This window comes from Nyctereutes procyonoides, unplaced genomic scaffold, assembly GCF_905146905.1.
Source record: "Nyctereutes procyonoides isolate TBG_1078 unplaced genomic scaffold, NYPRO_anot_genome, whole genome shotgun sequence".
NCBI classification, from domain to species: Eukaryota; Metazoa; Chordata; class Mammalia; order Carnivora; family Canidae; genus Nyctereutes; species Nyctereutes procyonoides.
In genome coordinates this window covers 48709251-48736674 of record NW_026575131.1, presented here as the reverse complement: position 1 = coordinate 48736674, position 27424 = coordinate 48709251, and the positions used below count along the sequence as shown (strand labels likewise).

The window sequence follows — 27424 nt, the reverse complement described above, 5'->3', positions numbered from 1 at the left end:
CCGAAACTCCGCATAAGGCCTGCGCCGCGGGGGTCCTCCCGTCCTGATTGGCCACTGGCGCCCCATGATGGACAGCGCAGCCCGATGAGCACTCTGATTGGGCTTCCGCCGTAAGACAGGCAGCACCTCCGACCAGTGAAAAACGAGAGCTTGCTGACGAGTCTGGAGGTGCAGCCAATAGTGGAGGAGAGCCTCGGAGGCCGAGGGGGGGGCCAATGGGGACGGGCGACGGGGGCGGGACGACGGCGGAGGATAAAGCGGCGACTGAGGCAGCTTCATTGTTGTGAAGAGTCTTAAAGGGGCCGCATCACCCGGCCGGCCCGGCGCGGGGCGGGGGTGGGTGCGGCTGGGGTCCCGGGGCGGCAGAGCGCAGAAGACGAACTGGAAGGCGGGTAGGGGGCGCGGGAGCCGGCGAAGCCAAGCGGGCCTCGGACCGACCCCCGATCAGGCCCCGCCCCGGCCCCGGCCCGGCCGATGGACCCCCCCGCGGCCAAGCGGAGCCGGGGCTGCCCCGCGGGACCGGAGGAGCGCGATGCCGGGGCCGGGGCCGTGCGCGGCCGGGGCCGGCCCGAGGCGCTGCTGGACCTCAGCGCCAAGCGAGTAGCCGAGAGCTGGGCCTTCGAGCAGGTGACGAGCGGTGAGGGGAGGTGGGGGAGGGACGCACCCCCAGCCCCTTCCCGACCTGCCTTCTCCTCCCCTGCCCAACCCCGGGCCTCGGAACCTGCCCCCATACGAGACACTCCCAGAGATCTCCGGGGTCCTTAAGTCCGCCCTGAAACACCCCCTTATCCTCCCATTTCACTCCCCCATTCCTCCTGCCATCTCTGCCCTCCAGCCCACAAGACACAGGGATGCCCTCGGCTCCCTAGATCCCAGCTCAGGACACTTCCTCCTCTCACAACCCTGGGTACCCTCTTTTACCACCTCATCCTCAGCTCCCAATTAAGGCACCCCATTCAGTCCTCACTCCTACAAGCCGCCCCCACTTGGGGGACACCCCAGGTCTCATCCCCTAGCGACTCTAGATCTCTGCCCCACACCCCCAGTAGAGACCTAACTCCCCCATTTCTACAGATCCCAGCCTCAAAATACTCCTTTCTGTCCCTGATGTGTGCCTCCAGAACCCACCTATTCCCTGGGGAACCTCCTCACCCCAGATCCTTCCCTGGAGTCCTGCTCCCCTCCCTCAGTACTTCTGGGACCACCTCCCACCTGAGACTGCCCAACCCCTCCAGTGTCAGGGTACTTCTCACATTCCCCATTTCCCCCAATGTTCATCCTCTCTCTGCCCCCCAGCCATTCCAGTCCTTCCATAGGTCCACAGCAAGGGCAAGGCCTGGGTCATAGTACCTGGACAGGTGCACCTGGAACCTACTTCTGTAGTTTCTGGGGGTTCTGTCCCAATGCCCCAGGGCTGGGGTGGTTAGAATCCCCTCTTCCAGCCTCAGAGTGGACTTCTGAGGAGTAAAGATGTGGCTTGGCCCGGACCAAGCCCTCTGCAGTCCCCATAGGCTCTACCTCTGTCTAGCTTTGAGGGGGTGTCTTTGCTCCCTGGCTTCTCCAGAGTTAGGAAGTCTGCCGGGACTGATGAGTCTGGGCCAAGTGTGGATGGGGCAGGCTCTGATTCATGGCCTGGAAAATCCCTCCTTAGTCATCTGCCAACTGTCCCTGAGGCCTGAGCCAGTAGTCACTGGTCCTCCCACTTCCCCCAGAAACTCAGGACTGGAAGTTCTGGGAGGTCACTGCCCCTTTATTGTGGTGTGAGACACCCAGCATAATCCTAAAACCATCTCTGATGGTTCCCATGTACCTGCACCGATCAGGCCTGGTGCTAGGACAGACAGCTCTTGCTCCTCAGAAGCTCACAGAATCCTCTGGGGTCCTTTGGAGTTGTTGTTATCCCTCCCACTTTGAAGAAACTAGAGCACAGAGAGGTTGAGTAACTTGCCTAAGGTCACTCAGCCAGTGAGTAGCAAGCTGATTGGAACATAGGTTCAATCAGCTTGGTTTACTGCTCGAAGCCCACAGGGTTGGTGAGGACAGGAGGACACCCTCCCTTCCTGCAGGCCCTTGGAAGCTGAGAACGAAGCCTGTCTTGGGAGTTGGAGCTCAGCAGCTGTGAGACTAAGCAAGTGGATTCACCCCACTTCTGAGCCTCAGAGTCTCCGGGCTGCAAAATGGGGTGATAACTAGTATTACTGAGATGTTGCTATGAAAATTATGGGAAATCACAGGCTCAAAGCATTTAGCATTGTGTAGGCTGAGAGTATAGAGGCCTGATCACTGTTCTTACCACTTTGTCTCCTTTTCTCCTGCCCCCTCAAAGCCCAGGAAGTGGGGCTACATTATACCAGGACCCTGGGACCTGACATCCAGGAGGGAAGTCACAGAAAGTTCTAGAACACTAAGTACAGGCCAGGTGTTATTGTAAGCGCTTTATGTATATTAATGCATATTTAATCCTCATGATACTCCGGAGGCGGGTGCTGTTAACAATCCCCACCTCACACTTGAAAAAAAACAAGCTCAGAGAGGCAAAGTGACTTGCTCAAAGTCACACTGCCTCTAATTGGCAAAGCTAGGATTCAAGCCGGGTTTCTAACCCACCGCCCTCCCCGCAGGTTGAGGAGCGGTTCTCCCGGGTGCCAGAGCCGGTCCAGAAGCGCATTGTGTTCTGGTCATTCCCACGCAGCGAACGGGAGATCTGTATGTACTCGTCGCTGGGCTACCAACCCCCGGAGGGCGAGCATGATGCCCGGGTGCCCTTCACCCGAGGGCTGCACCTGCTTCAGAGCGGGGCTGTGGACCGCGTGCTGCAAGTGGGTGAGTGCTCGCCCCCCACCCCTACCGGCCACGGAGGTCAGGAGGTCCAGAGCAGGCTTGGAGGAGGAGGGAGTAAAGGAGGGCCTGGGCCAGGGTCAGGGGACGTCCCAGACCTCTGGCGTCCATGCCCAGATTTTACAAGATATTGTGAGCCTAGGATCAGAGATCTGCCTAGACCTCAGGCAGCGGACTTAAATGGGGCTGGGGACGGGGTGCAGGGGGAAGGATGGTGAACCAGAAAGCAGGGGAGAGGAGGTTCCAGAATTTAGGAGGCAGGGACCAGGGAAGGGTGGAGGACTTAAGTTACTTCTAGATCTGAGGTGGAGGGCCACTATGGGGGTTGGGTACAGGATTCTGAGGTAAAGGCAGAGGTGGTCCTAGAGTCCTTGGACAGTTAGGACTGGTGGGTGGGAGAAGAGGTGGTGACATGGAGGAGGGCAGGTCTGAAGCAGCACCGAGGAGTGGTTGCAAACCAGAAGCAAGAGGAGATTTCAGACCTTAGGCAGAGGGACCCAGGGATGCTATGGGACCAAGGTCGAGAGCCAGAGGTAAATGACCCCAGACCTTGGGAAGCAGGGGCCTAGGGGAGGGTTGGAGGCAAAGATTTAGAGCCAGAGATGAGAAGGAGTCTTAGACCTCAGGCAGAGAATTTCAGGTAGAAGTTGGGATCAGACGTTTAGGGATGGTCTCACACCTAAAGCAACGAGGTGTAGGTGGGAGCCTCGAGCAGAAGTTTGGATCAGGGTGAGGGGTGATCTTAGACCTCAAGCAGTGGTGTCCAAATGAGGGTAGGGGGCAGAGGTGTGGAGCTAGAGGTGAAAGATGATTCTAGACCTCAGGTAGTGGGGCTCAGGAGGGGACATGTCAAGATTGCGCCAGAAAACAGGGAACACTACACCTCCCATGTGGAAATGCCACGTCTCCTAGCTGGAGGCAGGGGCTTGGCCAAGATGACCCTCTCTGAACCTTGTCAGCCTGGGGGCCCCCTTTGCCTGGACATGGCCCAGCCCGCCACAGGCTTGGCCATCTTCGACCGGTATGAGGAAGCCACCGTCTCTCGGCATGACGCAGCCAGGGCCGGCTGGGGCCTGAGCTGCCCAACCAGTTGGATAAGCCTGGCATCTGGGCTCCCCAGGGGCCAGGGAGGGGCAGGGGGTGATGGGATGGCCTGGCCCCTCGCCTGCCACATCAGCCCCTCACCTGCAAGTGTCATAGGCCTTGGGCATCTTCCCAGGAAGTTACGGGGCTCCTAGAGCCCAGGCCCTATCCATGGTAACCCCAGGGCTGAGAATACCACCTTCAACAACATCACTGTGATTTCTTTTTTTTTTTTTTTTAAGATTTTATTTATTTAGGGATCCCTGGGTGGCGCAGCGGTTTGGCGCCTGCCTTTGGCCCAGGGCGCAATCCTGGAGACCCGGGATCGAATCCCACGTCGGGCTCTCAGTGCATGGAGCCTGCTTCTCCCTCTGCCTATGTCTCTGCCTCTCTCTCTCTCTCTCTCTCTCTCTCTCTCTCTCTCTCTGTGTGTGTGTGTGTGTGTGTGACTAACATAAAATAAATAAAAAAATTAAAAAAAAAGATTTTATTTATTTATTCATGAGAGACACAGAGAGGCAGAGGCACAAGCAGAGGGAGAAGCAGGCTTCCTGCAGGAAGCCAGATGCGGGACTAGATCCTAAGACCCCGGGATCATGATCTGAGCCAAATGCTCAACCAACTGAGCCACCCAGGTGCCCCTTTCACTGTGATATTCTTCAGAATTAGAGCAGGAATAACCATTTATTTAAGACTTACTGTATGCCTGCAGGGCTCTAAGCACTTACCAAATGTTAGCTCATTTAATCCTTTACAAACGCATGAGGAAGATGTCACTATTGGTTCACATTGGACAGAGGTTAAGCGGCTTGCGCCAGGTTACTCCATGGGATTTGCACCTGGGTCTTGCCGCGCACTGTGGACGAGCACCCGTCTCTGGGCTGACACAGCGGCGACTGGTTTGGCTTTGGTCTTAGGGTTCCATCTGAGCGGAAACATCCGGGAGCTGGGGGGCCCCGGAGAGCCGGAGCGCCTCTACCACGTCTCCATCAGCTTTGACCGCTGCAAGATCACGTCTGTGAGCTGTGGCTGCGACAACCGTGACCTCTTCTACTGTGCCCATGTGGTGGCCCTGTCGCTGTACCGAATTCGGCACGCCCGCCAGGTGGAGCTGCGGCTGCCCATCTCCGAGACGCTGTCCCAGATGAACAGAGACCAGCTGCAGAAGTTCGTGCAGTACCTCATCAGCGCCCACCACACCGAGGTGCTGCCCACCGCCCAGCGCCTGGCAGACGAGATCCTCCTGCTGGGCTCTGAGATCAACCTGGTGCACGGTAAGGGCACCCGGGGGCCTGAGCACGGGGCATCCGTCTTGGAATCCTCAGGGCACCTTGATCCTTGAGTGGGGGGGTGGGGGGAAAGCCATTGCCTGAAGTCAAGGTCACACCTACCAAGTGGCAAATCCTGGACCTGACCTGGCCCCTGGCAGATGAATGTTCGGAAATCATCCACTGGGTGGGGGTTCCCCAAGAGCACAGGAGTGTAGGTGGGGAGGGCATGAAGGGTATGTGTGGATGTTGGTGGGTGTCAGGGGTGGGGTACAGGTGGGTGATAATCCGGGAGGTGGTGTGAGCTCTTGGGAGGGTTTGGAGCTCTAAGAGGCTGTGGGAGGATGGGGCAGGATGGAAGTGGGGGCGGTGGGTGGCACGGATGGATAGTTGAGGATGGCGATGGGTGGATGATGGGGTGTTGAGGTGAACTGCTGGTGTGGGAAGGTGGATGGGGTGAGCCGATGGATGGCTAAGTAGGGCGGCGGGTGAATGTGGAGTTGGCGGTAATTGACCTTGACGGTAATTGACCGCTGGGTCGAGTGGGAGGGGCTTTGACTGGGACCGAGGTGGACCCCACTGCTGGGGGCAGATGGGGCTGCTGGGAGAGGGGAAACCCCAGCCTCCCGCTTCCTCCCTCCGCGCAGGCGCCCCAGACCCCACGGCGGGCGCGGGCATCGAGGACGCCAACTGCTGGCACCTGGACGAGGAGCAGATCCAGGAGCAGGTGAAGCAGCTGTTGTCCAACGGCGGCTACTACGGCGCCAGCCAGCAGCTGCGCTCCATGTTCTGCAAGGTGCTGCGAGGCTCAGCGGGCACAGCGGGCACAGCGGGCACGCGGGCCAGGGACCTAAGGCCCTGGCGCGGCGCCCCGCCGCCTCCTCACCACCCCTGTCCCCGTCCCCTCCCGGCACAGGTGCGGGAGATGCTGCGGATGCGGGACTCCAACGGGGCGCGCATGCTGATCCTCATGACGGAGCAGTTCCTGCAGGACCCGCGCCTGGCCCTGTGGCGGCAGCAGGGCGCGGGCATGACCGACAAGTGCCGGCAGCTATGGGATGAGCTGGGTAAGGCCGGGCCCGGGGCGCACAGTGGACCTGGGGGCTCTGGCTACCGGGTTGTGCTCACCGCGACATTAGCGTCGGCCCCTGGATCCTTCCTGTGGTCATTAGCACCTCGGATGCAGGAGGTGCTGTCCTGGGTGCGGGGCTTCAGGAAATGGGAGATTAAAACCCTGCCCTTGTGGAGCTGACACTCCAGTAGGGGACACAGACAAAAAAAAAAAAAAATACAGACACATTAGTCCAGAGGTCCTATTGCCTTCTCTGTAATGGCCTCTAGTCACTCTGGCTTTGTGGGCCCCTGGTCTCCGTCACGGCCTCTCAATCTTGTCCCTTGCCGCAGAAAAGCAGCCACAGACATGCCACCAGCTGGGCAGGGCAGCATTCCAATAAAATTATATTTACAGACATTATTTATGGAAAGTTCATATAATTTTCACAGGTCACAAACTATTCCTCTGATGTATTTTTCCCCCACCATTTAAAAATGCAGAAGTAATGGGCAGCCCGAGTGGCTCAGCAGTTTAGTGCTGCCTTCAGCCCAGGGCGTGATCCTGGAGTCCTGGGATCGAGTCCCACATCAGGCTCCCTGCATGGAGCCTGCTTCTCCCTCTGCCTGTGTCTCTGCCTCTCTGTCTCTCATGAATGAATGAATGAATGAATGGATAAATAAATAAATAAATAAATAAATAAATAAATAAATAAATAAAATAAAAATGCAAAAGTCTTAGCTTTCAGGGAATTCAAAACCAGGTGGCAGGTTCAATTTTATCCACGGGTAGGGGTCTACTGACCCCTGTAATGACAGGGTGGTGAGTGCTATAGGGGGAAAAATAGCAAGAGGAGTCTGGCAGCCTGGGTTCGAATCCTGGCTTCCCACTTTCCAGCTGTGTGACCTTGAGCAACTGCTTTTACTTCTCTGTGCCGTAAAGTGAAGAGACTATCAGTTGCAACCTCAGAGACTAGAGATGAGGGCTAAGCAGAGACCAGTTGCCAGCACTTGGTAGGCACTCCTCGAGTGTGTGCGGCTACTGTTGGAATGACTGTTGAGCCTCCTCCCTCTCCAGGGGCCCTGTGGGTGTGTGTCGTCCTGAGCCCCCACTGCAAACCAGAGGAACGGGCAAGCTGGCTCCAGCTGCTTGGCAAGTGGGACAAGCTGGATGTGTGCCCGCTGGAAGAGGGGAACTACTCTTTCGACGGACCCAGCCTGCAGCCCACCGTGGCCGTCAGCCCAGGTAGGAGAGGGTCCCTGCCATCTCCCCAGAATACTAGCCTACGGCCTCACCTACCATCATGGTGCTCTAGGGGAGAGCAGACAGCCCCCAGCCCTTGCCTGTCCTCCCCACCGGGAGAGAGGGAGTGCCCAGGCAGGGGCCATGGGCAGTGTGAAGCACATGAAGTGAAATGCTTAAGATTTACGCCTTGTAATTCTGGGCTGGTCTCCTGACTCAGCCTCCTCCTGGCCATGGAGGTGGGGGTGGGGTTGGAGTGGGGGGGAGGGAATGAGAGAAAAAGAAAAAGATATCAAGAAGAGAGAGGCAGAGATGGGGAAAGGGAAAGACACAGACAGGAGAAAGAGGGATGGGAGATGGGGACAGAGACTGAGGGAGGAAAAGAGGAATAGAGTCTGGGGAGGGGGCAAGATGGACAGAGAGACACGGACAGTTATTCACCCTCCATGGTCCATTGGCACAAAGGGCTACAATAGCTACCCCAACACATTCGCATATGTGAACACACATCTTTGGAGGGCTGTTTAAAGGATTTAGGGAGATGATACCCCCCCATTGCTGTACCCAGAGTCCAGTCCCAAGCTGGCGCTCGGTCAAGGGGAGCCTGCCTCAGCCTGGGTGCCAGAGCCCCCTCACCAGGCCATGTGGGCGCCTCTCCTGCAGGCCCAGAGGAAGAGGAGGAAGAGGAGGAGGCGGTGGCCACAGGTTCCCGCCACACTGTCTTCGGCCGCGCCCTGCAGGCGGGGTCATTGCACTGGAGTGACGCCCACCTGCAGAGGATCCTGGCCAGCGACTCGTACGGCCCCAGTCTCACGGGCACCATCAGTGGTGAAAAGCCAACCTTTGATCCCCAGGGCCGTCCACTGTGGCTGGGCGAGCCCTTCCCCACTGCCTGCGCCCGAGTGGACACCCTGCGTGCCCACGGATACCCCCGCCAGGCCCTGCGGCTGGCAGGTGCCATCGTCAACACACTCCGGCTCCAGCGGCGGCATCAGCTTGAGAGCTACAAGCAGCAAAAAAAAGGTGGGTGCCACGACTGTCCTATTCTCCCCGGGGCTGTAGACACCGATGCTGATTGTGGGGCACTGTGGCAACCCTGGCATCTGTGGGTTCCTCTTGGGGTCCCACCAGGAAAACCAGACTACCTGAAGAAGTCTTGAGCCAAAAAGATTTTTTTTTTAAGATTTTATTTATTTATTTATTTATTTATTTATTTATTTATTTATTTATTTAAGAGAGAGCAAGCGAGAGAGAGAATACAAGCAGGGGCAGAGGGAGAGGGAGAAGCAGGCTCCCCACTGAACACGGAGCCCAATGTGGGGCTCAATCCCAGGACCCTAGGATTATAACCTGAGCCAAAGGCAAATGCTCAACCCCTGAGCCACCCAGGTGTGCCTAAAAATAATGTTTAATACAGGAGATTGAGGGCTCACAAAAGTACCAGAAGGGCTGGGGGATTGAAAGTTAGGGAAGCCACTGTTCAGGTTCAGGAGCCTGAAGCTCAGAAGTACAGGGATTGGAGCGCCAGTGAGCTCAGCAGGCTGCAGCCCCCACTGGGGGGCCACTCCCAAGAGGGCACTCAGAACCTGTTGGCAAAACCTCATGTCTGTGCCCTGCAGACAGCCACACACCTGCTCACAGAGGCTGCAGGAGAATCAGGGCCTCATCCTATCCCAGCCTCCCGGCCTCCCACAAAGGGGCCTGGGACTCGCAGTTTCTAGGCTTCCAGACCTGAGGTACAGGGCGGGTGCCAATCACGAGTCTTTCAGGAACCCAGTCTGGCCAGATCTTCCAAGTTTTCCAGACAGGTCAGAAATCTGGATTAGGTGATGTGCAATTTACTCATTTTTAAACATGAGCAACAAATTCAAATTTGTATTAGGAAAAAAAAATCTTTGTGGACTAGCTATGGGGAGGCAGGAAGGAGGCCACCAGTTTCATGGTCAGGGTGATGGGTTGGGCTGATAGGTCAGTAGTCAGGAAATTAACCCTGGGGGACCTGGGACCCCAGCAGAGTCCTGTCCTGGCCTACAGGTACAGGGAAAGTCCCCCTGCCCCCAGAGCAGGTGAGAGCTATGCTGAGATCTTACAGATGTATAGGAGTTTCTCATAGAAGAAGGGGAGGGTGGAACAGTGTTCCAGGTAGAAGGAACAGCAGAGGCAGGAGCCCAGAGGCAGGAGAGAGCATGGCTTATGGGAGGAGATTGGAGAATGGGGCTTTCAGAGAGGGACAGGTGGACACATGGTACCCTGAAAGCTGCTAGCACTGGGGAGAGATGGAAGGGATTAGGAAGAGAATGGCACTGGGGGGATGTTGTAGAAAGCACCCAGTTTTACTCTTGTATCCTGCCCGCCCGAGGTCTGGCTGTGGGACAGGAGGCCAAGGCTGTGGAGGTGAGGGCTGCTACAGTTTACCGGGGCAGGCAGGATGGCTGCTGGGTGGGTGGTTGGGTGATGGGCATTGGGCGGGTGCTGGGAGGCTGGGCTAGGTTCAAGGAGAGAAGCCCCCCCGCCCCAGACTTGGGGGTGGGCAGGCACTGAGCCCTTCATACTGGCTGCAGAGCTGCTGCAGAAAGGTAACACCTGCATCACCAACACGGAAGGATGGGTGGGCCACCCCCTGGACCCCATCGGCTGCCTCTGCAGGGCGCTGCTGGAAGCCTGCCGGCTAGAGGAGGAGACCCTCGCCCTTTACCCAGGTACCCACATTGGGGCCCCTGGGTGGACATGGGACATCTCCCCCTCCCCCTCCCCCACCCCAGCCCAGTGCCCCAAGAATAGAAAGTGGGGCCACACTCTTACCCTTGGTCACATCCCTACATTTGGCCTCACAGAGGCCTGACCAGTGCCAGGAGCCGACAGACTTCGCTTGTCCACCTATCTGCCTGGTAGAAGGGGTCTGGTCAGTCCTGGGAGTTGCTGGGTTCCCCCAAATCCACGTTTGAGTCGAAGAGCTGCTGGGGGTCCCCAGAAGGAGGCAGCATCCCCCTCCAGCAGCCCTGGTACCCATTTCCCACAGACTCAGGCCCCGAGAAGCGGAAGGCGGCCTACCAGCACGTGCCGGTGCCCGGGAGCCCTGGGGAGTCCTACTTGGCGCTGGCCCTCGAGGTGGCTCTGCTGGGCCTGGGGCAGCAGCGGGCCCTGCCGGAGGGGCTGTACGCCCAAGACAAGGTGGTGCGCAGCGAGGAGCAGCTGCTGGTCCTGCTGGAGGAGGTGGAGCTGGACGAGCGGCTGGTGCAGGTGCTGCGCAAGCAGGCGGGGCTGCTGCTGGAAGGTGAGGGCCTGCCCCCGGGCCTGGCTCTCCCCGGGGGCGGGCCTGGCTCTCCCCGGGGGCGGGGCTGGCTCTCTCTCCGGGAGGGCGGGGCTGGCTCTCCAGGGGGCGGGGCTGGCTCTCCAGGGGGCGGGGTCTGCCCCTTCCTCTGGTGGCCGGTGGCTGCTGGATTCCGGAGGCTTCGTCTCCTGGTCCTTACAATTCGCTGCTACTTTGGCAGTGCCTGACAGATGAGATCAGCCCTTGGCTCCGCTCCCTAGAAAGTGCTGGCAGCCAATACTGTTGGCTGGGAAGAGGCCCCGCCTCTTGCCCCCCTTGGAGTCAAGGAGCCTAGTCCTTGTGAGGCCCCACCACTGGAGCAAGTGTAGCCCCTCCTCCGCCTTCCGGTCCTCCTTGTTTCTGTGTCCTGTCCGCCACCAAGGGGTCTCCTAAGGATTTTCCAGCGCTTTTCTGTCCCAGCCCCTCACCCTCCGGGAGCTCCCTAGCCCCTAGCCCTAGCCGCTCTATCCCGGGGCCAGCCCATCCTCTACTCGGCGTGGGGCGTCAGGAGACTCTGGGAGGGGTGGAGATGAGCTCTCACCTGGGGGCTGAGCTCAGCATGCCCCTGCAGGGGGTCCCTTCAGCGGCTTCGGTGAGGTGCTGTTCCGAGAGAGCGTCCCCATGCACACCTGTGCCCGCTACCTGTTCACCGCGCTGCTGCCCCACGACCCCGACCTGGCCTACCGCCTGGCCCTGCGAGCCATGAGGTAAGAATGTGCAGCTGGGAACCTGGCCCTGGGAATGGGCAGCACTGGAGGGAGAGAGTCGCCCTTGGAGCCCCATCCTCCCACCTGAACCCACAACTTGGTTACTTCAGTCGCCCTCAGGCTGGCATTCCAAGTTGCCCCGTGCTTTTGATTATTAAATATACACGAGTATTGTTATTTTGAATTTGAGAGAGCGCCACATGGCACAGAATTCAGAGTTATTCTCCAAACACTTTTGTCCAACCTAGCCAAATCTCTCTAAAGACAAGCAGTATCACCACTGTCTTCTTATCTATCCCATAAGAATCAAGATTTCTGCAAACCTGTAATCTGGAAATTGAAGGCTGGTCTCCCTTTTACACCCATGATACATTCTGTGTCTGTCTTGCACATTATTTTCACTGAATGTGGCATCTTAAAGGCTTGGTTGTATTGCACAGCATGTGAACAGTTGTTAGGATGTACCATAAAGAACCAATTTAGAGTTGATAGACAATTGATGCTATTTCCCAAAAATATTGCAGTGAATAAACTTATAGTTTCTCATTTATACCAACGGATCACAGAAGCAAAATTTTAAAAGGCCCTCTGGGTAGTACACCATGCCCAACAAATAAGGTGAATTCTGTCCCCAGTCTCTGATCTCATCACCCAGAGATCTCTATTAACCACTTAGAGTACATCATTCCAGAATATTTAGAAAGAGTAATCTGTGAAGAGCTCCAATTTCTAAAGCAGGTAGGCACCAGCCCATAACAGCACATGGGCCAGATTTGGCACTTGCTACCCCTTTAGATAAGAGTGGCTTTTTATATAAAGTGTTTGAAAATAAAAGACTGGGATCCCTGGGTGGCGCAGCGGTTTGGCGCCTGCCTTTGGCCCAGGGCGCGATCCTGGAGACCCGGGATTGAATCCCACGTCGGGCTCCCGGTGCATGGAGCCTGCTTCTCCCTCTGCCTGTGTCTCTGCCTCTCTCTCTCATTCTGTGTGACTATCATAAATAAATAAAAATTTAAAAAAATAAAAAATAAAAGACTATTTTGTGACACATGGAAAGTATATGAAATTCAACTTTCAGTGTCCAGCAATAAAGTTTTATCAGCACACAGCCACGCACATTCATTTATGTATTGTCTACTTTTGCGTGGTAATGGCAAAGTTGAGTGATTGTGACAGAGACCAAATGGGCCCGAAAAGCCAAAAATATTAACTGTCTGAACCGGTGCAAAAAATTTTTAAAATGGTGCTGACCCCTGGTCCAAATCTATGACTCACATTACCTTGTGTAACCTTACCAACCTAGAGAAATAAACATGTTTGCCCTCATTTTACACATAGATGCGCTTAAGGTGTGTCCAAAGTCACATGTCGAAGAGATTTCGATAATATTTGAAACCAGAATAGTCTTGCTGCTAATTGAATGCTGTTGATCATATCTAACGAATTTGAGGAACTTACTAAATACAAAATACATATGTAGAGTTGAGCCGTTTAGCAACATACCCTAGCGGGCATGTAAAGTCATTCCAAAAACATTTGTTGTCCTACCACCCGTTGTGTACTGGGCATTGTTCTGGCTGCTGGAGATGAAGCAGTGAACAAACTTGTCACAAATGCCTGCCCTCGTGGAGCTGATATTTTAGTAAGGGAGATAAAATAATAAATGATTTTAAATAATTATTAAATAAATTCACTAATAGGTAAACTATTGTGTGTCAGGTGGTGACCTACAACAAAAAAAGGTGTGGGAAGAGTTGGGGGGTGGGAATTTCACAGGTGGGAGTGCCAGGAAGAACCCACTGAAAAACATTTGAGTAAAGACCTGAGGGAGGTGAGGGAAAAGCTGCAAGGATGTCTGAGGAAGGGGGTTCCAGGCATATGCAAAGGCCCTGGGGATCCCTGGGTGGCGCAGCAGTTTGGCGCCTGCCTTTGGCCCAGGGCGCGATCCTGGAGACCCGGGATCGAATCCCACGTCGGGCTCCCGGTGCATGGAGCCTGCTTCTCCCTCTGCCCGTGTCTCTGCCTCTCTCTCTCTCTATGTGTGTGACTATCATAAATAAATAAATAAATAAACAAACAAATAAATAAATAAATAAATAAATAAATAAATAAATAACAAAGGCCCTGTGGTAGGAGTGCCGGGTTGTATTTGAGGGACATTGAGGGGAACAGTGGCTGGAGCAGAGGAAGAAAGGAAAGTGGGGGTGACAGAAGGACCACTAGGGGGCTGCATCAGGACCCAAGCAGTCTCCTCACATTTTTATCAGTCCTTGATGCATGGATAGAGCACTGTTTATTTAATCAACCTCCAAGTGATAAGCACAAACAGTACTCCAGTGAACATCTTGCACACACATCTTCCACCTTCCTGGATGCCTGCGGGTTGGCTTGCCCAAGCAGAGTTGAGGCAGGAGACCCCAACCTCCTGTCACCATGGGCTTGCTTCTCCCTCCTCTGCCCCCACCAGGCTGCCTGTACTGGAGACAGCATTTCCAGCTGGAGAACCTCACCCCAACCCACTGGACTCCATCATGAGCAACCGCTTCCCCCGCTGGTTCATCCTTGGCCATCTGGAGACACGCCAGTGTGAGCTGGCCTCTGCCATGCTGACAGCTGCCAAGGGTGAGGACGGAGGCTGCCCCTTCTCTCCCCCACCATCCTCCTCTACCTTCTCCTTCCTTCTCTCCCTCATCCCTTCCTCTTCTTTTCATCCTTTCAGCAAGTTTCAGTTTTCCTTGAGCACTTTCTAGATGAGCCAGGCACTGTCCCAGGTGTTGAGGACTGAACAACACTGTTCCAGGTTCCATGCTGCCCTGTGGCATTTCATTCTAGGGGGAGGCAGACAGACCCTAAACGAGGTCAAACACTTAGTGATGTCACGCAGTAGGCAAGGAGGAAACAAGGGCCACGGAGGGGGAGAAGCAAGCTTGGCTTGAGCCAAGAGAGCAGAGCTGTTGCCAAGGTCTGGCATCCAGTCACCCTGAGCCACCATAAAAGCACTGTGGACCACGTGGCTTAAGCAACAGACATTTATTTTCTCACAGCTCTGAAGGCTGGAAGTCCGAGGTCAGGGTGCCAGCATGGTGGGTTTCCAGGGAGGACTCTCTTCCTGGCTTGCAGACAGCCACCCTCCTGTCATGTCTTCACAATGCAGAGGAAGAGAGAGCTCCCGATTTCTTCCTCGTCTCAGGAGGACACTAATGCCATCGTGGTGCCCTACCCTCATGACCCCGCCCAAACCCAAAAGCCTCCTAGAGTCCCCACCTCTGAATACCACCCTGCTGGGGATTAGGGCTTCCCATGACTTTGGGGAGGGTTCAGTCCAGGCTAGGAGAGCCTTCCAGGCAGAGGGAAGAGCCAGTGCAAAGACCCTGAGGCTGGATTGTGCCTTGTACGTTTGAGGAACAGAGGAAAGCCTGTGTGGCTGAAGTGATAATTGTAGGATCTGAGCCAGTGATAATAGCAAGAAAAGTTCACATTTCTATAGCTCTTGGCACATTAAAGCCTTTCAAGTATGGGCTCATACTTGAGGCCCTGTGAGGCAGGCACCGTTGCATCAGTATAACCCATTTTACAGATGGGGCAGCTAGCCATCACATAGCTAGTGATTGAATCCCGGTGTTCTGGGTCCAGAATCACTGCCCTTAACAGTGAGGGGTCCCCAGGTGGCCTTCTCCACTGGGTGGTGGGGAGAGGAGGGAAGAGAGGGAGTGCCAAGAGTGGTCTGGATCTTCCCAGAACCACTGCCGGGTGCCTCCGCCTCACACGTGCACACCTGGGTGGAGGAACCTGTGTGAACAGGTCAGGCAGCAGCAGGGGCTGGCGCCAGGGGTGCTGACCGAGCCCTCCTCCCTCCCTGCACCCCAGGAGACCCCAAGTGGCTGCATGCGGTATTGGGCTCCATCCAGCAGAACATCCACTCGCCTGCCCTGCTCTTCAAGCTGGCGCAGGACGCCTGCAAAACGGCCACCCCGGCCAGCGTGCCTCCCGACACCACGCTGCTGGGCATTGCGCTGGAGCTGGGCCTGCAGGTGAGGGACAGAGGGAGGACGGGAGGGGGGATGCTGCCCAGGAACCGGCCTAGAAGGGAAAGGTCCTAGGAAAGGGTGCTGCTGGCAGGGGGGCGGCGGGCGGAGGCGGGGGGTGCTCTGAAGCCACCTCTGTGGACCAGGTCTGTGGTTGCAAGTCCTTGAGGCAGGGCCTGCGAGCTGGGGCCATCCTCAGGGCCCAGGCAAGGGCTCTCCTGCTGGGACAAGTCAGAGACCAGCACGGGTGCTGCCTGTAGGTGGGGCATCGGCCTCGGGGTGTGGGACCCGGAGGGGGCGGGACCTCCAAGTGAGGCCAAAGTGAAGGAAGAGAAGGGAGAACAGTTTGGGGCAGGCTTGCAGGATGGGGTGGGACCTGCCCAGGGAGAACCGGCAGGCAGGGGACCTGCAGAAGGTGGAATTAGGGAGTTCCTCCCAAAGAACCTCCTGTGGGGGCGTGGAACCATCCTCAGGCGTATGTGGGAGGCGAGACAAGGGAGGGGTCCTTTAGAGAGGTGACCCATTCCTCCTTAGGAGCTTCCAGAAGGCAGAGTCCACCAGACAGGACCTGGGGAGGGGGTCTGGGGGAGCAAGTAGGGAAGGGGCTTGTTGGGGGTGGGACCCGAAGAAGGTGGGGCCTGTAGGGCAGGTGTCTTGTTTGGGGCCACGAGGGAATCTGCTGACACGAAGCATGGAACAGCAGGTACTGTGCAGGCTCTTTACCTGAAAAACTGCACTCATTTCCTAGAAGAGCCTGGAGGTAGAGGCTCTTAATCCCCATTTTACAGAGGAGGAAATTGCAGTCCCAGGAGGTGGGGCCACTTATCCAGATCACATGGCTTTAACTTCCTAGTCTCCTGGGCCCCTTGGGATCCCCGATCTCCCTCCGATGGCGATCCCCCTCCGATCCCCCTCCGATGGCCAGCACAAGGTTCTGGGGTAACGCCCTTCTCTCTTCCCTTCCGTCCTGCAGGTAATGAGGATGACCCTGAACACCATGACCTGGCGGCGGAGGGAGATGGTGCGTTGGCTGGTCAGCTGCGCCACAGAGATCGGTGAGAGTCCCCGAGTGACCCTGGAAGCAGGCAGGCACGAGAGAGAAGCAGGGCCTTTGCCCTGGCTCGGGCCCGTGCTCAGGGCTAGGCTGGCAGGGCTGCAGGTTGCGGGGACAGCTGGACAGAGGCCTGGAGGCTGACCAGGCTGAAGTGGCTTGGAGAAGGGACAGTCACCCTGAAGTGTAGTCCCATGCATGCTCTTCCCACCCCTCCCAGCTGCCCCCTGCTCCTTTGGCAAGGTGAAGTGCAGTTTTTGTCAGGCCTGGGGTGGAAGCGGCGGGGTGATGTCTTCAGCCCTGGCTGGTGGGGATGGCGGTGGGAGGGACAAACCCGTGCACACCCATGCGGTCCCCAGGCCAGCTTTGTCCTCCTGCCTCCCCCAGGCCCACAAGCCCTGATGAATATCATGCAGAACTGGTACTCCTTATTCACACCAGTGGAGGCTGCCACCATCGTGGCGGTGACGGGCACCACACATGCCACGCTGTCGCGGCTGCAGCTGGATGCTCCTCGGCGGGAGGAGCTCTGGGCCTGTGCGCGCACCCTGGCCTTGCAGTGCGCCATGAAAGACCCGCAGAACTGCGCCCTGCCCGCCCTCACCCTCTGCGAGAAGAACCACGCGGCCTTCGAGGCAGCCTACCAGATCGTGCTGGACGCTGCGGCCGGCGGCCTGGGCCATGCCCACCTCTTCACCGTGGCCCGCTACATGGAGCACCGCGGCTTACCGCTGCGGGCCTACAAGCTGGCCACGCTGGCCCTGGCGCAGCTCAGCATCGCCTTCAACCAGGACAGCCACCCCGCCGTCAATGACGTGCTCTGGGCCTGCTCGCTCAGCCACTCGCTGGGCCGCCACGAGCTCTCGGCCATCGTCCCCCTCATCATCCGCAGCATCCACTGCGCCCCCATGCTCTCCGACATCCTGCGCCGCTGGACCCTCTCAGCACCTGGCCTGGGGCCCCTGGGGGCGCGCCGGGCCGCCAAGCCGCTGGGCGCCGACCGGGCGCCGCTCTGTCAGCTCCTGGACGCCGCGGTGGCGGCCTACATCGCCACCAGCCACTCCCGCCTCACGCACATCAGCCCGCGGCACTATGGCGACTTCATCGAGTTCCTGGGCCAGGCCCGTGAGACCTTCCTGCTGGCGCCTGATGGGCACCTGCAGTTCGCCCAGTTCTTGGAGAACCTGAAACAGACCTACAAGGGCAAGAAGAAGCTCATGCTCCTGGTACGGGAGCGTTTCGGCTGAGGGGCCGCGGGCGGCAGCGGCGGGGACCCCCTTCGCCCCTGCTCCTGTGGCACCAGCTCTCTCCATCAGGGGCCTCACCGCTGGAGGCCTGTGTGGCATTTCAGTATTAAGTCAGGGAAGGGGCTCGGCCGGAGCTAGGTGGTCTTGCCTGCTGTCCCCCCAAGCCCTGCTGGAGGAGGGGACATGGGGTGGGGGGGTGACGCGTCCTGCCACGTGCGTGCCTAGGAGTGTGCGAGCGAGTGTGCGAGACGCAAGGATCAGAAGCCATACCACCACCCAGAGGCCTGGAAGGGAGTGTGTGCTTGGGCAGCCGGTATGACCCCGCCTTGGGCACCCCAAAAGCAATAGGCAGGCTCTCCCTCCCCAAATTCACAGGCCTGGCTTGGACTGGGGCTGAGGGTGGGGGCTGCGAGGCAGGACTCTCCAGAAACTGGCTCTTAAAAGTCAGTTTAGCAGACCCTCCCCACGCCCCACTCTGAGTGGCCCACGGACTTGGTTAGGGACTTGGTTAGGGCGCCTACATCTCCTTTTATACCCTCCCCTCACTGCCTCAGGGGCCCCATTCCGCAGCCCTGTGCCCGAGCCAGGCTGCCCAGCTGGTACCGATGGCTCATCCCCACTGAAGGATCTAAAGAGGCCTCAGGCCTCAGCCACATACCTCACCCCCCTACCCCCACCCCGTCCGGCCAGGACTCCCAATCCTGAGGATGCCAGGGTCCCAGGGCAGCCTCGAGGGGTCACTGCTGTCCCACCCCCTACCTGCTAGTCACTGGACATACAGCTCAGGAACTGAGCCGGGCTCATGCTGTCCTCAAACCTGGTGTTGGGGGAGACAAGCCCAGGAGAGCCAGGGACCCCCAGCCCAGATCTGGAAAGAAGAGAGGTCGGCATCTTGGCTGGCTCTGGCTCTGGCTCTTTTTCCTCCTTTGTGTCCCTGATCCACCCCTTCATCTTACTCTCTCTTCCGGGATTTCCCTCTATTTTTCCTTTCTATTTGTGGCTCTGAATATCAGCTGCTGTCTCTCGCGTCTCCCTTGCCCTGTGTTGGCCCGGGGAGGAGGGAGTGTCCCACCCCCATCACCCCCCTGTCTTTTCTTCTCTTGTAATTAAGGACAAAATCATTGTCATTTTGTAACTTTTTTTTTCTATTTATTGAACCGTATATTGTATTTCCTTTTTCCTTTTTTTTTTTTTTTTTTTAATACTGAACATGGCTTTTGAGAATGAGGTGTGTCCCGACCCCAGACCAGGACCCTCTGGTCCCTCCATAGAAAACCTCCAGCCTCAGCTGCTCACGGCATAACTCCAAGCGAGGGGTGGAATGGGAGCAGCTGGTTTCCCCCAGTGGCGGTAGCGTAGACATTAGCACGAAGGGCAAACCCCAAGAGGAGCGCTTTATACCTGCCACCTGGTACAACACCCGTCCCAACGGCCCTACAAGACGGGAGGCCATCCTTTCCTTTTTACAGACGAGAAGACAGGTGCCAAAGTGTAAGGAAAAGCTACCCGTTTTAGGAAGAGGCAGAGCTGTGCGGGAGCCACGGCCCCCGCACTGCTGGGAATGGCCACTAGGGGGCGACCTGGGTCCAGGCGCCGCTCTTGGGGGTGCTTGCGTCCAAGCTGCTGAGCACCGGAGGCCGTGTCAGGTGCTGGGTGCACCTGGTGGGGAAGACGCCCCCTCCTCCGCCACCACCACACGCTCACCGGACGCGGGGCTTGGGCTGGGGCTAGGCCTTGGTGGGCGGGCTCCGGCGAGAAGGCGGGCGGGCGTGGTCGGGGAGGGCGCGGTCCGGGCGCGGCGGGGCTCCGCCGCACCGGGGGCCTTCCAGCCCCCAAACTGGGCGCGGCGAGCGAGGCCCTGGGGGCTGCGGAGGAGGCCCTCGGCTGCCTGCCTTCCCCGGGGACCTGCCTGCCTCTGGAGTGACGGCTGGGCGAACAAAGCGTGTCTGGGTCACTCTCCGGGCCGGGGCAGGCGAGGACAGGCTTCCCGGAGGGGCGGGGCCGGCCGCTAGCGGGAGCCGAGGCGGCGCGCGCACTCGCGGGCGGGGCGTCGGCAGCGCTGGCCACAGCGATTGGCTGGTGGCGCCGCCCTCCGCCCTAGAGGGCCAATTGGAGGCGGGCCCATCTGCCCCGCCTCGCCTGTGCCCGCAGGTATGTGCCGGCGGACTCCAGCTGGCCGGCGAGCTCCGTAGCGCCGCCTAGAGGCCTGACCGAGTGGAGGCGGCGGGCGCGGAGCGCTTGGCATTTCCTTCACCCTTGTCTGAGCTGCCTGCAGACGCGGTCCTCGGGCTTCAGGGGGTCCCCCCATTAACTGTGCCCCTCTGCTCTCAAAGTCCTCCAAAACACGTCCCCCTTGGGCCTAGGGATTCTCTCGGGACACAGGCACAGCTCGAACCCAAGTTCCCCGCCAGGATTCTCAGATACCAGCACCCCGAGCTGTCCCTTGAGTCTCAGCCACCCCCAGCTATCCCTAGCTCAACATCCTCAGGTCCCAGCCATCTCTGAATGCCCAGCGTTTCCCTCAGGGTCACCCTCGACTGCCACCACTGCCAGGTTGGGTTGGGTTCAATCCCCCTCAGCCCTGGGCTTGGGACATTCCTCATATGGCCTCTGTCTGGGGTCTTTCCCAGAACAGTGCTACCTGTCATTGCATCTGCCCTGAAAGTAAGGATTTCCCTCAGGGTCACCTTTCCAGCCTTCTCTGCCCACATGACTAAACGGTGGCCTTTCCTCAGAACAGGTGGGACAGGGATGAGGATCTGTGAGGTCAGAAGGTCAGGCTGCAGAACAGTAAAATGAGGACCACCCACCCTCCCCACCCAAAACTGCAGGGATGGGAGGAAGGAGTAAACCATAAACTACCAGACCTTCAGGAATGAGGCAGGGAGCAGCTTTTATTTAACTGGACAACAGGAGCCACACACAATACAGACCCTGCCCCAAGCTTGTGTCTGCCCCCACCCTGGGTGGGCCACCCCTGACAGCCTAGGGGGCTTCTTTCTGCTTCCCCAGTCTCCCTCTAAAAAGAGCCCATCCCATCTGACATGGGACAGAGCCTCAACTCTTAAACACCCCAGGATGTGATTTGTGTTTTTTCTGGGCCCACAGGGACCTTGCTCCCTGCCCTACGTGCCAGGAGCACGTCACAGCTCCAACCCCCAAGTTAGGAAGCTGCTGGGCTCGGGGAGAAGGGGCCAGGCACACTCAGGTCAGGCCAGCCTGGTTCCGGAAGCTGGAGTTGGCATTTAACGGTCTGGGGGCCAAGGCAGCTTCCTCTTGGGTAACTGGCTGCCGGGAAGGTATAGGCCTGGCCCATGCCCCACCAGGCCTGGGGGAGAAAGTGCCAAGGCTCCAGGCTGGGAGGGGAGGTCTATCTGGCGGATGGGGGGTTGGGCGGGGGCAGATACAGCTGATTTTCCTTTCCCATGGAAGGGCCAACCACCCACCTGTATATTCTGCCCAGGGTAGATCCAGGGATAGGTAGGACTGCACAGGGGTGGAAGGCTGCAGCAGACAGCTGGGCCCGCCTACCTCATCCCAAGCTACATCCCTCCCCGCAAGTCCCGCCTCCAGACACAGGTCTGGGTCAGGGTCCTCATCGTTCCCCCAGGCAGCGGCCCACCCAAGGAAGGCCGGCGCCACAAGCTCCGAGGGGGCTCGACTCCTGTTCCTGCTGAACTGAGCCAGTCTGCACAAATCAACTGTGTTTCAGCTCAGTAGGCACGGGAGGCAGAGCCCAGGGAGGCCCAGACAGGCGCAGCGGCAGAGCCAGAGGAGGCGGGGTCCCGGGGGGCGGAACTTAGCCACTGTGAACACGACTTGGTGTGGACTCTGCTCACAAGCAGCTAAGCCCTGCTCCCCAGGCCAGACGAAGACAGCAGGGGCCTCTCTGCCATCCACCCCCACCCCAGCCTCATCCCCATCCCCAGGCAGTGTCCTCAGCAGTGGCGGCAGCAGTGGTAGTGGTGGTGGTGGTGGTGGTGGCAGCCCCAGAGGCAGGGCTCAGGGTCGGTTGGAAATCCCTGGCAATGTGATTTGTGACAGGCAGCAAATCCCATCCCCAGGAACCCCAGCCGGCCATGGCACAGGGGTGGGGGGGCACCGGGTGGGGCCAGCAGCTGGCACCTGGGGGAGAAAGAGAGAGCAAAGGAGGTAATGAGATTTGAAGACATCTGTCCTCCAGGTCACCTGCCTGCCGCTGCCCACTGAGGGAAGCTCTTCTCCAGAACCACACGCAGGGAACGCTGTACCACCAGACTGGACGTCCCCGACACGGCCATGCACTCAGTCCCAGGCCCGAAGACGTAGAGATGCCCAAAGGATCCCTTTGGGCTAAGAAGGCTGCAGGGACTCCCAGAGCCAGGTCCCCCCCTTCCCCCCCACCAGCGAGCCCTGGTCGGGCTAAATGGGGCCATGAGGAGAGGAAGTCGAGGGGGTGGCGGGCAGGCGGGTGAGGAAGTGATCTCACCCCAGCTGGCGCCACTTCCTAGAAGCCTGAAGGGCAGGAGGAAACCACCAGGGCCTCCCCCCCGTGGCCTGGTCTCCTCAGTGGCCAGGCCTCAGTCTGCACCCCACCAGAGCGGACACCAGCAGTGGGTGCCCCGCTCTTCCCTTGGGCACACACAACCGCAGAGCATCAGACTGGGCTTAAGGTGCAAATCCCCACTCGGCCATCTCCCAAATGCCTTCCAAGCCTCAGTTTCCCCCTCTGTAAGACAGAGCCAAGGGCCTCAACTGCATATCACGGGGAGGTTTGGCCAAGAGCATATGTGTCATTTAGCAAGTGCCCAGCACCAGGACCACCTTCCAGAACTTCCAGGACTCAGTGCAAAATGCAACTGTGGGGCCCCTTCCCAAGCTAAGAATGTCAAGAGGCTGAAGCAGAGCATTAATCCAAGCTTCAGGTCCTTCTGAGCAGGAGAGACCCTGTGAGCTGCACATTACAAGGCCATGAAGCTGCTCTATGTTCAGTAAATGGAGATCTCCGTAACGGTAAGAGCCCTGTGGCTAGGACACCCCAACTCTGAAGCCAGTTTGGGCAGATCTGAACCCTGGCTCTGTAGCTCTGTAGCTGGGGGACTCCTACAAAGTCACTCAGCCTCTCTGGGTCTCCCTTTCCTCGTTCGCAAAGCGGGGATAATGTCGTGGTAAGGATCTCAGAAGTGATACGTGTACTCAGGACGGGGCTACGCTGTCATCACACAGAAACAGAAAAGATGGTGGAAACGAAGACTCCGAACACTGGTGGGACCCCAGTGCCCAGAGCTGGTGGCGCCCACCACTGGGAGACAGGTGGAGCGAGGGGTCCAGCTCCATTCCCCCGATCCCTCCCATACACACAAACACAGACACTGGCCACCCGCTCTCCCATCAGGCTCCAGCCCAACCCTGTCCCCTCGGGGTCTGGGGGCACCAACCGGGAGCAGACAAGGCCCTGCAGGGCGGCCGGCCTCCCTGGGCCGCCTCCGGAAGTGAGACAGCACATTCGTGTCCCAGGGACGAGAACGGGAAGGGCGGCCATTTGGCCAGGCCCGTTTCCTGTGGGGTTTCCCCTGCACAGAGCCCCGGGCCGGGGCCAAGGCCACTCCCCATCCCCAAAGGCACAAAAGGCCCGGGTCTCTCATGGATGGGGCACTGCCACGCAGGTGCCCCGGAGCCAGGACCCCCGTTACCAATGGTGCGCCCCTCGGGCCCACAGGAGATGGTGTCCAGGGAAGGCCAAGTTCTTGGCAGCTGGAGGCGTGGGGAGAAGATGGGCCCCTGGGCCGAGGGAGCAAAGCAGGCCCCAAGCCACACGGACGGATGGACGGATGGATGGATGTACGCGTGTGAGCCGGAGTGCGCTCTGCAGACAGGGCGTGGGGGCAGGAGGCAAGCCGGCAGGAGTACTGCCCCCCCCCACCCCGTGCTCCAAGAATGAATCAGGGGCAGCTTCCGCCGGGGGCGCCACCACCACCGCGCCCCCAAGCCTGGTCCCCAAATACTTTCCACCCTCTCGGAGCAGCTGGGATCGGAAAATACCAAGGGCTGCAGGCCCCGCCCTGCCCGCCACCGCCCGCCCTCCCAGCCTGTCACTAACGCTTTGCCTAATGGGCCCAGACTCTCCGCAGAGGCTCCCCGGCCCGGGCCCAGAGCCAGCCGCCAACCTGGGCCGCCCAGCCAAGTGCCGCCTGACCACCAGCCCCCCCAATCCGCTACCCCAGCCCCAACACAGCGACCGAAACGACCGTCCCCATGGGCGGCCCTCAGAGACTGGCACCTGGGTGGAGGCAAGAGCTGGACGGTGGCAAGTGGGTGGGCCCCCGCTGCCCACCCGGGGCTGGGGGGGAGGGGGGACACAGGCCCAGGAAGGGGTGAGTAAGTGAGCACTGAATCACTTGTTATAAATAGGGGAACCAGGCAAGTCACATCCCAGCCCCCATTGCGCCCAGCCACACCACACCAAACTCCAGCCCCTGCTTTCGACTTTAATCCCCATAGGGTCAGCCATAGAATTCCCAGGGGCCCCCAACAGCCACACTGAGAGCCCTCCACCGACGGGCACACCCTTCTACCATGTCCACCTCCTGCCGCGTCCTCCCAGCTCCACGTCCTGGCCCTGGCCTGCGTGTTGGGGGGCTGCTGGCCTCAAGGCCTGGCGCTGGCTTCTGGGTCCCGTCCCCCTTCCTTTAGCGCCCCCCCACATTCCCAAGCCCAAGGCTCAGGGCCCCCAGGATCGCCAAGGCATTCTAAGGGTGTGGGTGACCACAGTCCTGGCTGGAGATGCCAGACCCAGGCCAGGGGAAGGCCAAGGGTCTTAGAGTCTCAGAAGTCAGCTTCGTGGCCGCTCGCCCCCCGGAGCCCCCATCCCAGACCACCCAGGCCCACTCTGCCCAGGGCCACAGCTCAGTGACCACACCCAGGGTGGCGCCAGCACCAGCACCCTGGGGCAAGGCGCCGCTCGAGCATGACTCAGCCGTGCCCAGCATGGCGGCGCCCTTCTCTGCGCAAGGGTTCCCATTCGCCCACGCCCACTGCCCTCCACGGCCGTCCTTCCCAGGTGACCAGCCCTCTGCAGACACACCTCCTCGTCCACCCAGGACACCCGAAGGCAGGAGACACGGTGCCCACAGTGCCCCAGAAGGCAAGGGCCCGCCACGGGGAGGCGAGGTACGCCGTCTCTCCGCTCGCTTCCCGACGCTCCCCATTTACAGATGGAGAAACCGAGGCCCAGAGGAATTCGGAGCCAGGCCCAAGGGCATGCAGCAAATCTAAGGAAAAGCCAGGTCTACTCCTGGCAGAAAGTGCATCCACCGTGAGGAGGGGCTGGCCGGCCAGCAGCCCAGCGAGGGCGGCCAGAGGGGGGCTGCTCAAGACCACCCAGGGCTCCGGGCCGTACCCCTCACGGCGCGCACAGACCCCTCCACCGGCTTCCCAAGGTGAAGGGCACACTCTGAAAAACGCCTTAAGACCTATCAAAGCGCCACCTGGGCCCCTAGCAAGCGGGTCGCCCCAACTGTACCCACCCTGAGCGTAGGGCCAGATACCCCGGGTCGGCAGCCGGGACAGGGATCTGCCTAGCACGCGCAGAACATCTGGCCTCCACTTACAACAGGCAGGGGTGGGTACGGGGGTCCCCGCGAGGACCCCTGGAGCATCCGCCTCCGCTCTCTCCAGTGAGCAAGGGTCTGCGGAGACTTGGAGGCCGGGCCAGCACCGACAGGCCCGACCCCCCCCCCTGGACACGCCCTGTCACGCCTGTGCTCCGCGTGCCAGCCCTGGGCCAGGCCGGCAGCTATTTTAGGGCCCCCTCTTAGGCCCACAGACGAGGCCTGCCAGTTGGGGTCTTGAAGGAGCTCCCAGAGGACATCCCGCAAGGGCAGAGGGCGATGGGTGCCCTTCTGGGAGCTAGGACAGAGCTGGCACCAGGCCCTGGGGCCCGTGCCTTCCCAGGACGGCGGTGGCGTGTGAACACATGCGCACGGGCTGGCCCGGGCAGGGTGCGTGGGCGAGCGGACAGGGTGTGTCCCACATCACCTCGCCTCTCTAAGCCGGGGCACCTGTTGGGTACTGCCCTCCAGCTCCGGCTGGCATGGGCAGGGCTGCCAGAGGACACCCTTCATGCCAGGAGTCCCGCACCGCCCCCCCCCAGCCCTACCCGCATACACCAGCCGTCAGGAGTCAGGAGTCAGGAGTGGGCAGCTGGTTAGGGCTGGGACAGGGAGGGGGCGGTGACACAGAGCCAGCTACACTTTCAAGGCATTCAGGAGGCCGTGGGGCCTGGCTGGGCCTGGCTGGGCGGGATAGGCTAGTCAGTGTAGGGCTGGGGGCTTTGGTGGCAGTCAAGTCCAGTGCTGGGGTCAGAGGTCAGTGCCGGGCGAGAATGCAAGGTTCAGGTTTTTAGTCTGGGCCCTTCCACCCTCCTGCAGCCCAAGGGCACGAGGACCGCAGCTACTCCCAGGAATCTCAGCTACTCCCAGGAATCTCCCAAACCCGGCCCCCTTTCTAAGCAACCCGGAATGAGCTCTTCTGTCCGGGCCAGAGGGAGCCATGAGGGAAGAGATGGGTCCCCCAGTCTCCACCAAGCTGGGGCTAGCTGCTGGGACCCCCCTCGATCTCCTCACTGGAAGGCCTCCCCTCCACTCATTGGCTGACATGTCGAGAAGTTGAACCACTGTGTCACCCGCGATCCATGGAACTCGGGGAGACCCCTGCACCCGCTCCTCCTGCCCCATCCCCACCAAAGGCGAGATAGGCACCCCAGGAGCCCAGACACCGCGTATCCATCCCTCCTAACCCCAAGCCGGGCATATGCCCTCCCCCTTCCCACCCTGCCCACCTTGACCTGCCCCAGTCTCTGGGGGACCCGCCCTCCCCGCCAGCTCTCATGGGTCTCGGGGTCTCCGGTGGGGGGGAGTGGCTAGGGGTCCCCAGTGGGCCCCCGGGGAGGGGATAAGGGTTGGGCCGCCCTTCCCCCGCTCCGTAGGGGGCGCCCCGGGACTCTGCCGCCGCCGCCACCAGATGCACGATCCCCGCTGCCCCCCCAGCCGCCGGCGGCGGGGCGGCGCCCACCCCCTCGCAGAGGGCCGCGGACCCGCCGGGCGCACCCCCACTCCGCCCACGAGTCCGGCGCGGAAAAGTTGCCGCCGCCGCCGCGGCGCCGCCGCCTCCCTCCCGGTTCCCTCCCGACTCACCCGCGGGGGAGGGGAGCGGCGCTCGGGGCTCCGGCCGCCGCCCCGGGCCCGGCGGCAGAGACGCGGGCGGGCGGCGGGCCCGGGACGGGCCGGGGTCGGTCGCCGGCCGCGCTCCATCCCACTCACTGGCCGGCCCGCCGCGGGGCCGAATCGCTTTTAAAACCTTCGCGTCTCCTCCCCTCGGCCGGACAGGGGGCGGGCGCGGGGCGGGCGGGCGGGCGCCGCCGTCATGTGCCCCCGGAGCCGGTCCGCCCCCACTTTCTCTCTCCGTCCCCCAACTCAGCCCCAACTTTCTCCCTCCTTGTCCCGACTCTACCTGGGGCCCCCGAACCCAGCCTGGCCTCCCCCTGCCGGTCCTGGGCCCTGGAAGCAGCCCCAGATTTTAAGCGAAGGCTCTCCCTGCGGGGGGAAGGACAGAAGCAGGGGGCT

The 27424-nt window shown here is 59.8% G+C and overlaps 1 protein-coding gene and 1 long non-coding RNA gene across 2 annotated transcripts; one reads left to right on the top strand and one right to left on the bottom strand.

The window, feature by feature from the left end:
* Window positions 1-303: 303 nt before the first annotated feature.
* ZSWIM4 (zinc finger SWIM-type containing 4) lies at window positions 304-18991 on the top strand. Its single transcript, XM_055343625.1, has 14 exons — window positions 304-627; window positions 2622-2823; window positions 4839-5195; window positions 5837-5985; window positions 6106-6256; window positions 7318-7485; window positions 8146-8505; window positions 10044-10181; window positions 10502-10756; window positions 11364-11499; window positions 13967-14121; window positions 15367-15530; window positions 16498-16579; window positions 16963-18991. Exons 1-14 carry the CDS (start codon window positions 475-477, stop codon window positions 17820-17822), a joined length of 3330 nt encoding a protein of 1109 aa, XP_055199600.1. The 5' UTR covers window positions 304-474; the 3' UTR covers window positions 17823-18991.
* A 1699-nt stretch (window positions 18992-20690) lies between these two features.
* On the bottom strand, window positions 20691-27107 carry LOC129521804 (uncharacterized). Its single transcript, XR_008666862.1, has 2 exons — window positions 26996-27107; window positions 20691-21947 (listed from the first exon to the last, which is right to left on the bottom strand). It is a non-coding gene; the product is annotated as an uncharacterized LOC129521804 (long non-coding RNA).
* Between the last annotated feature and the right edge of the window lie 317 nt (window positions 27108-27424).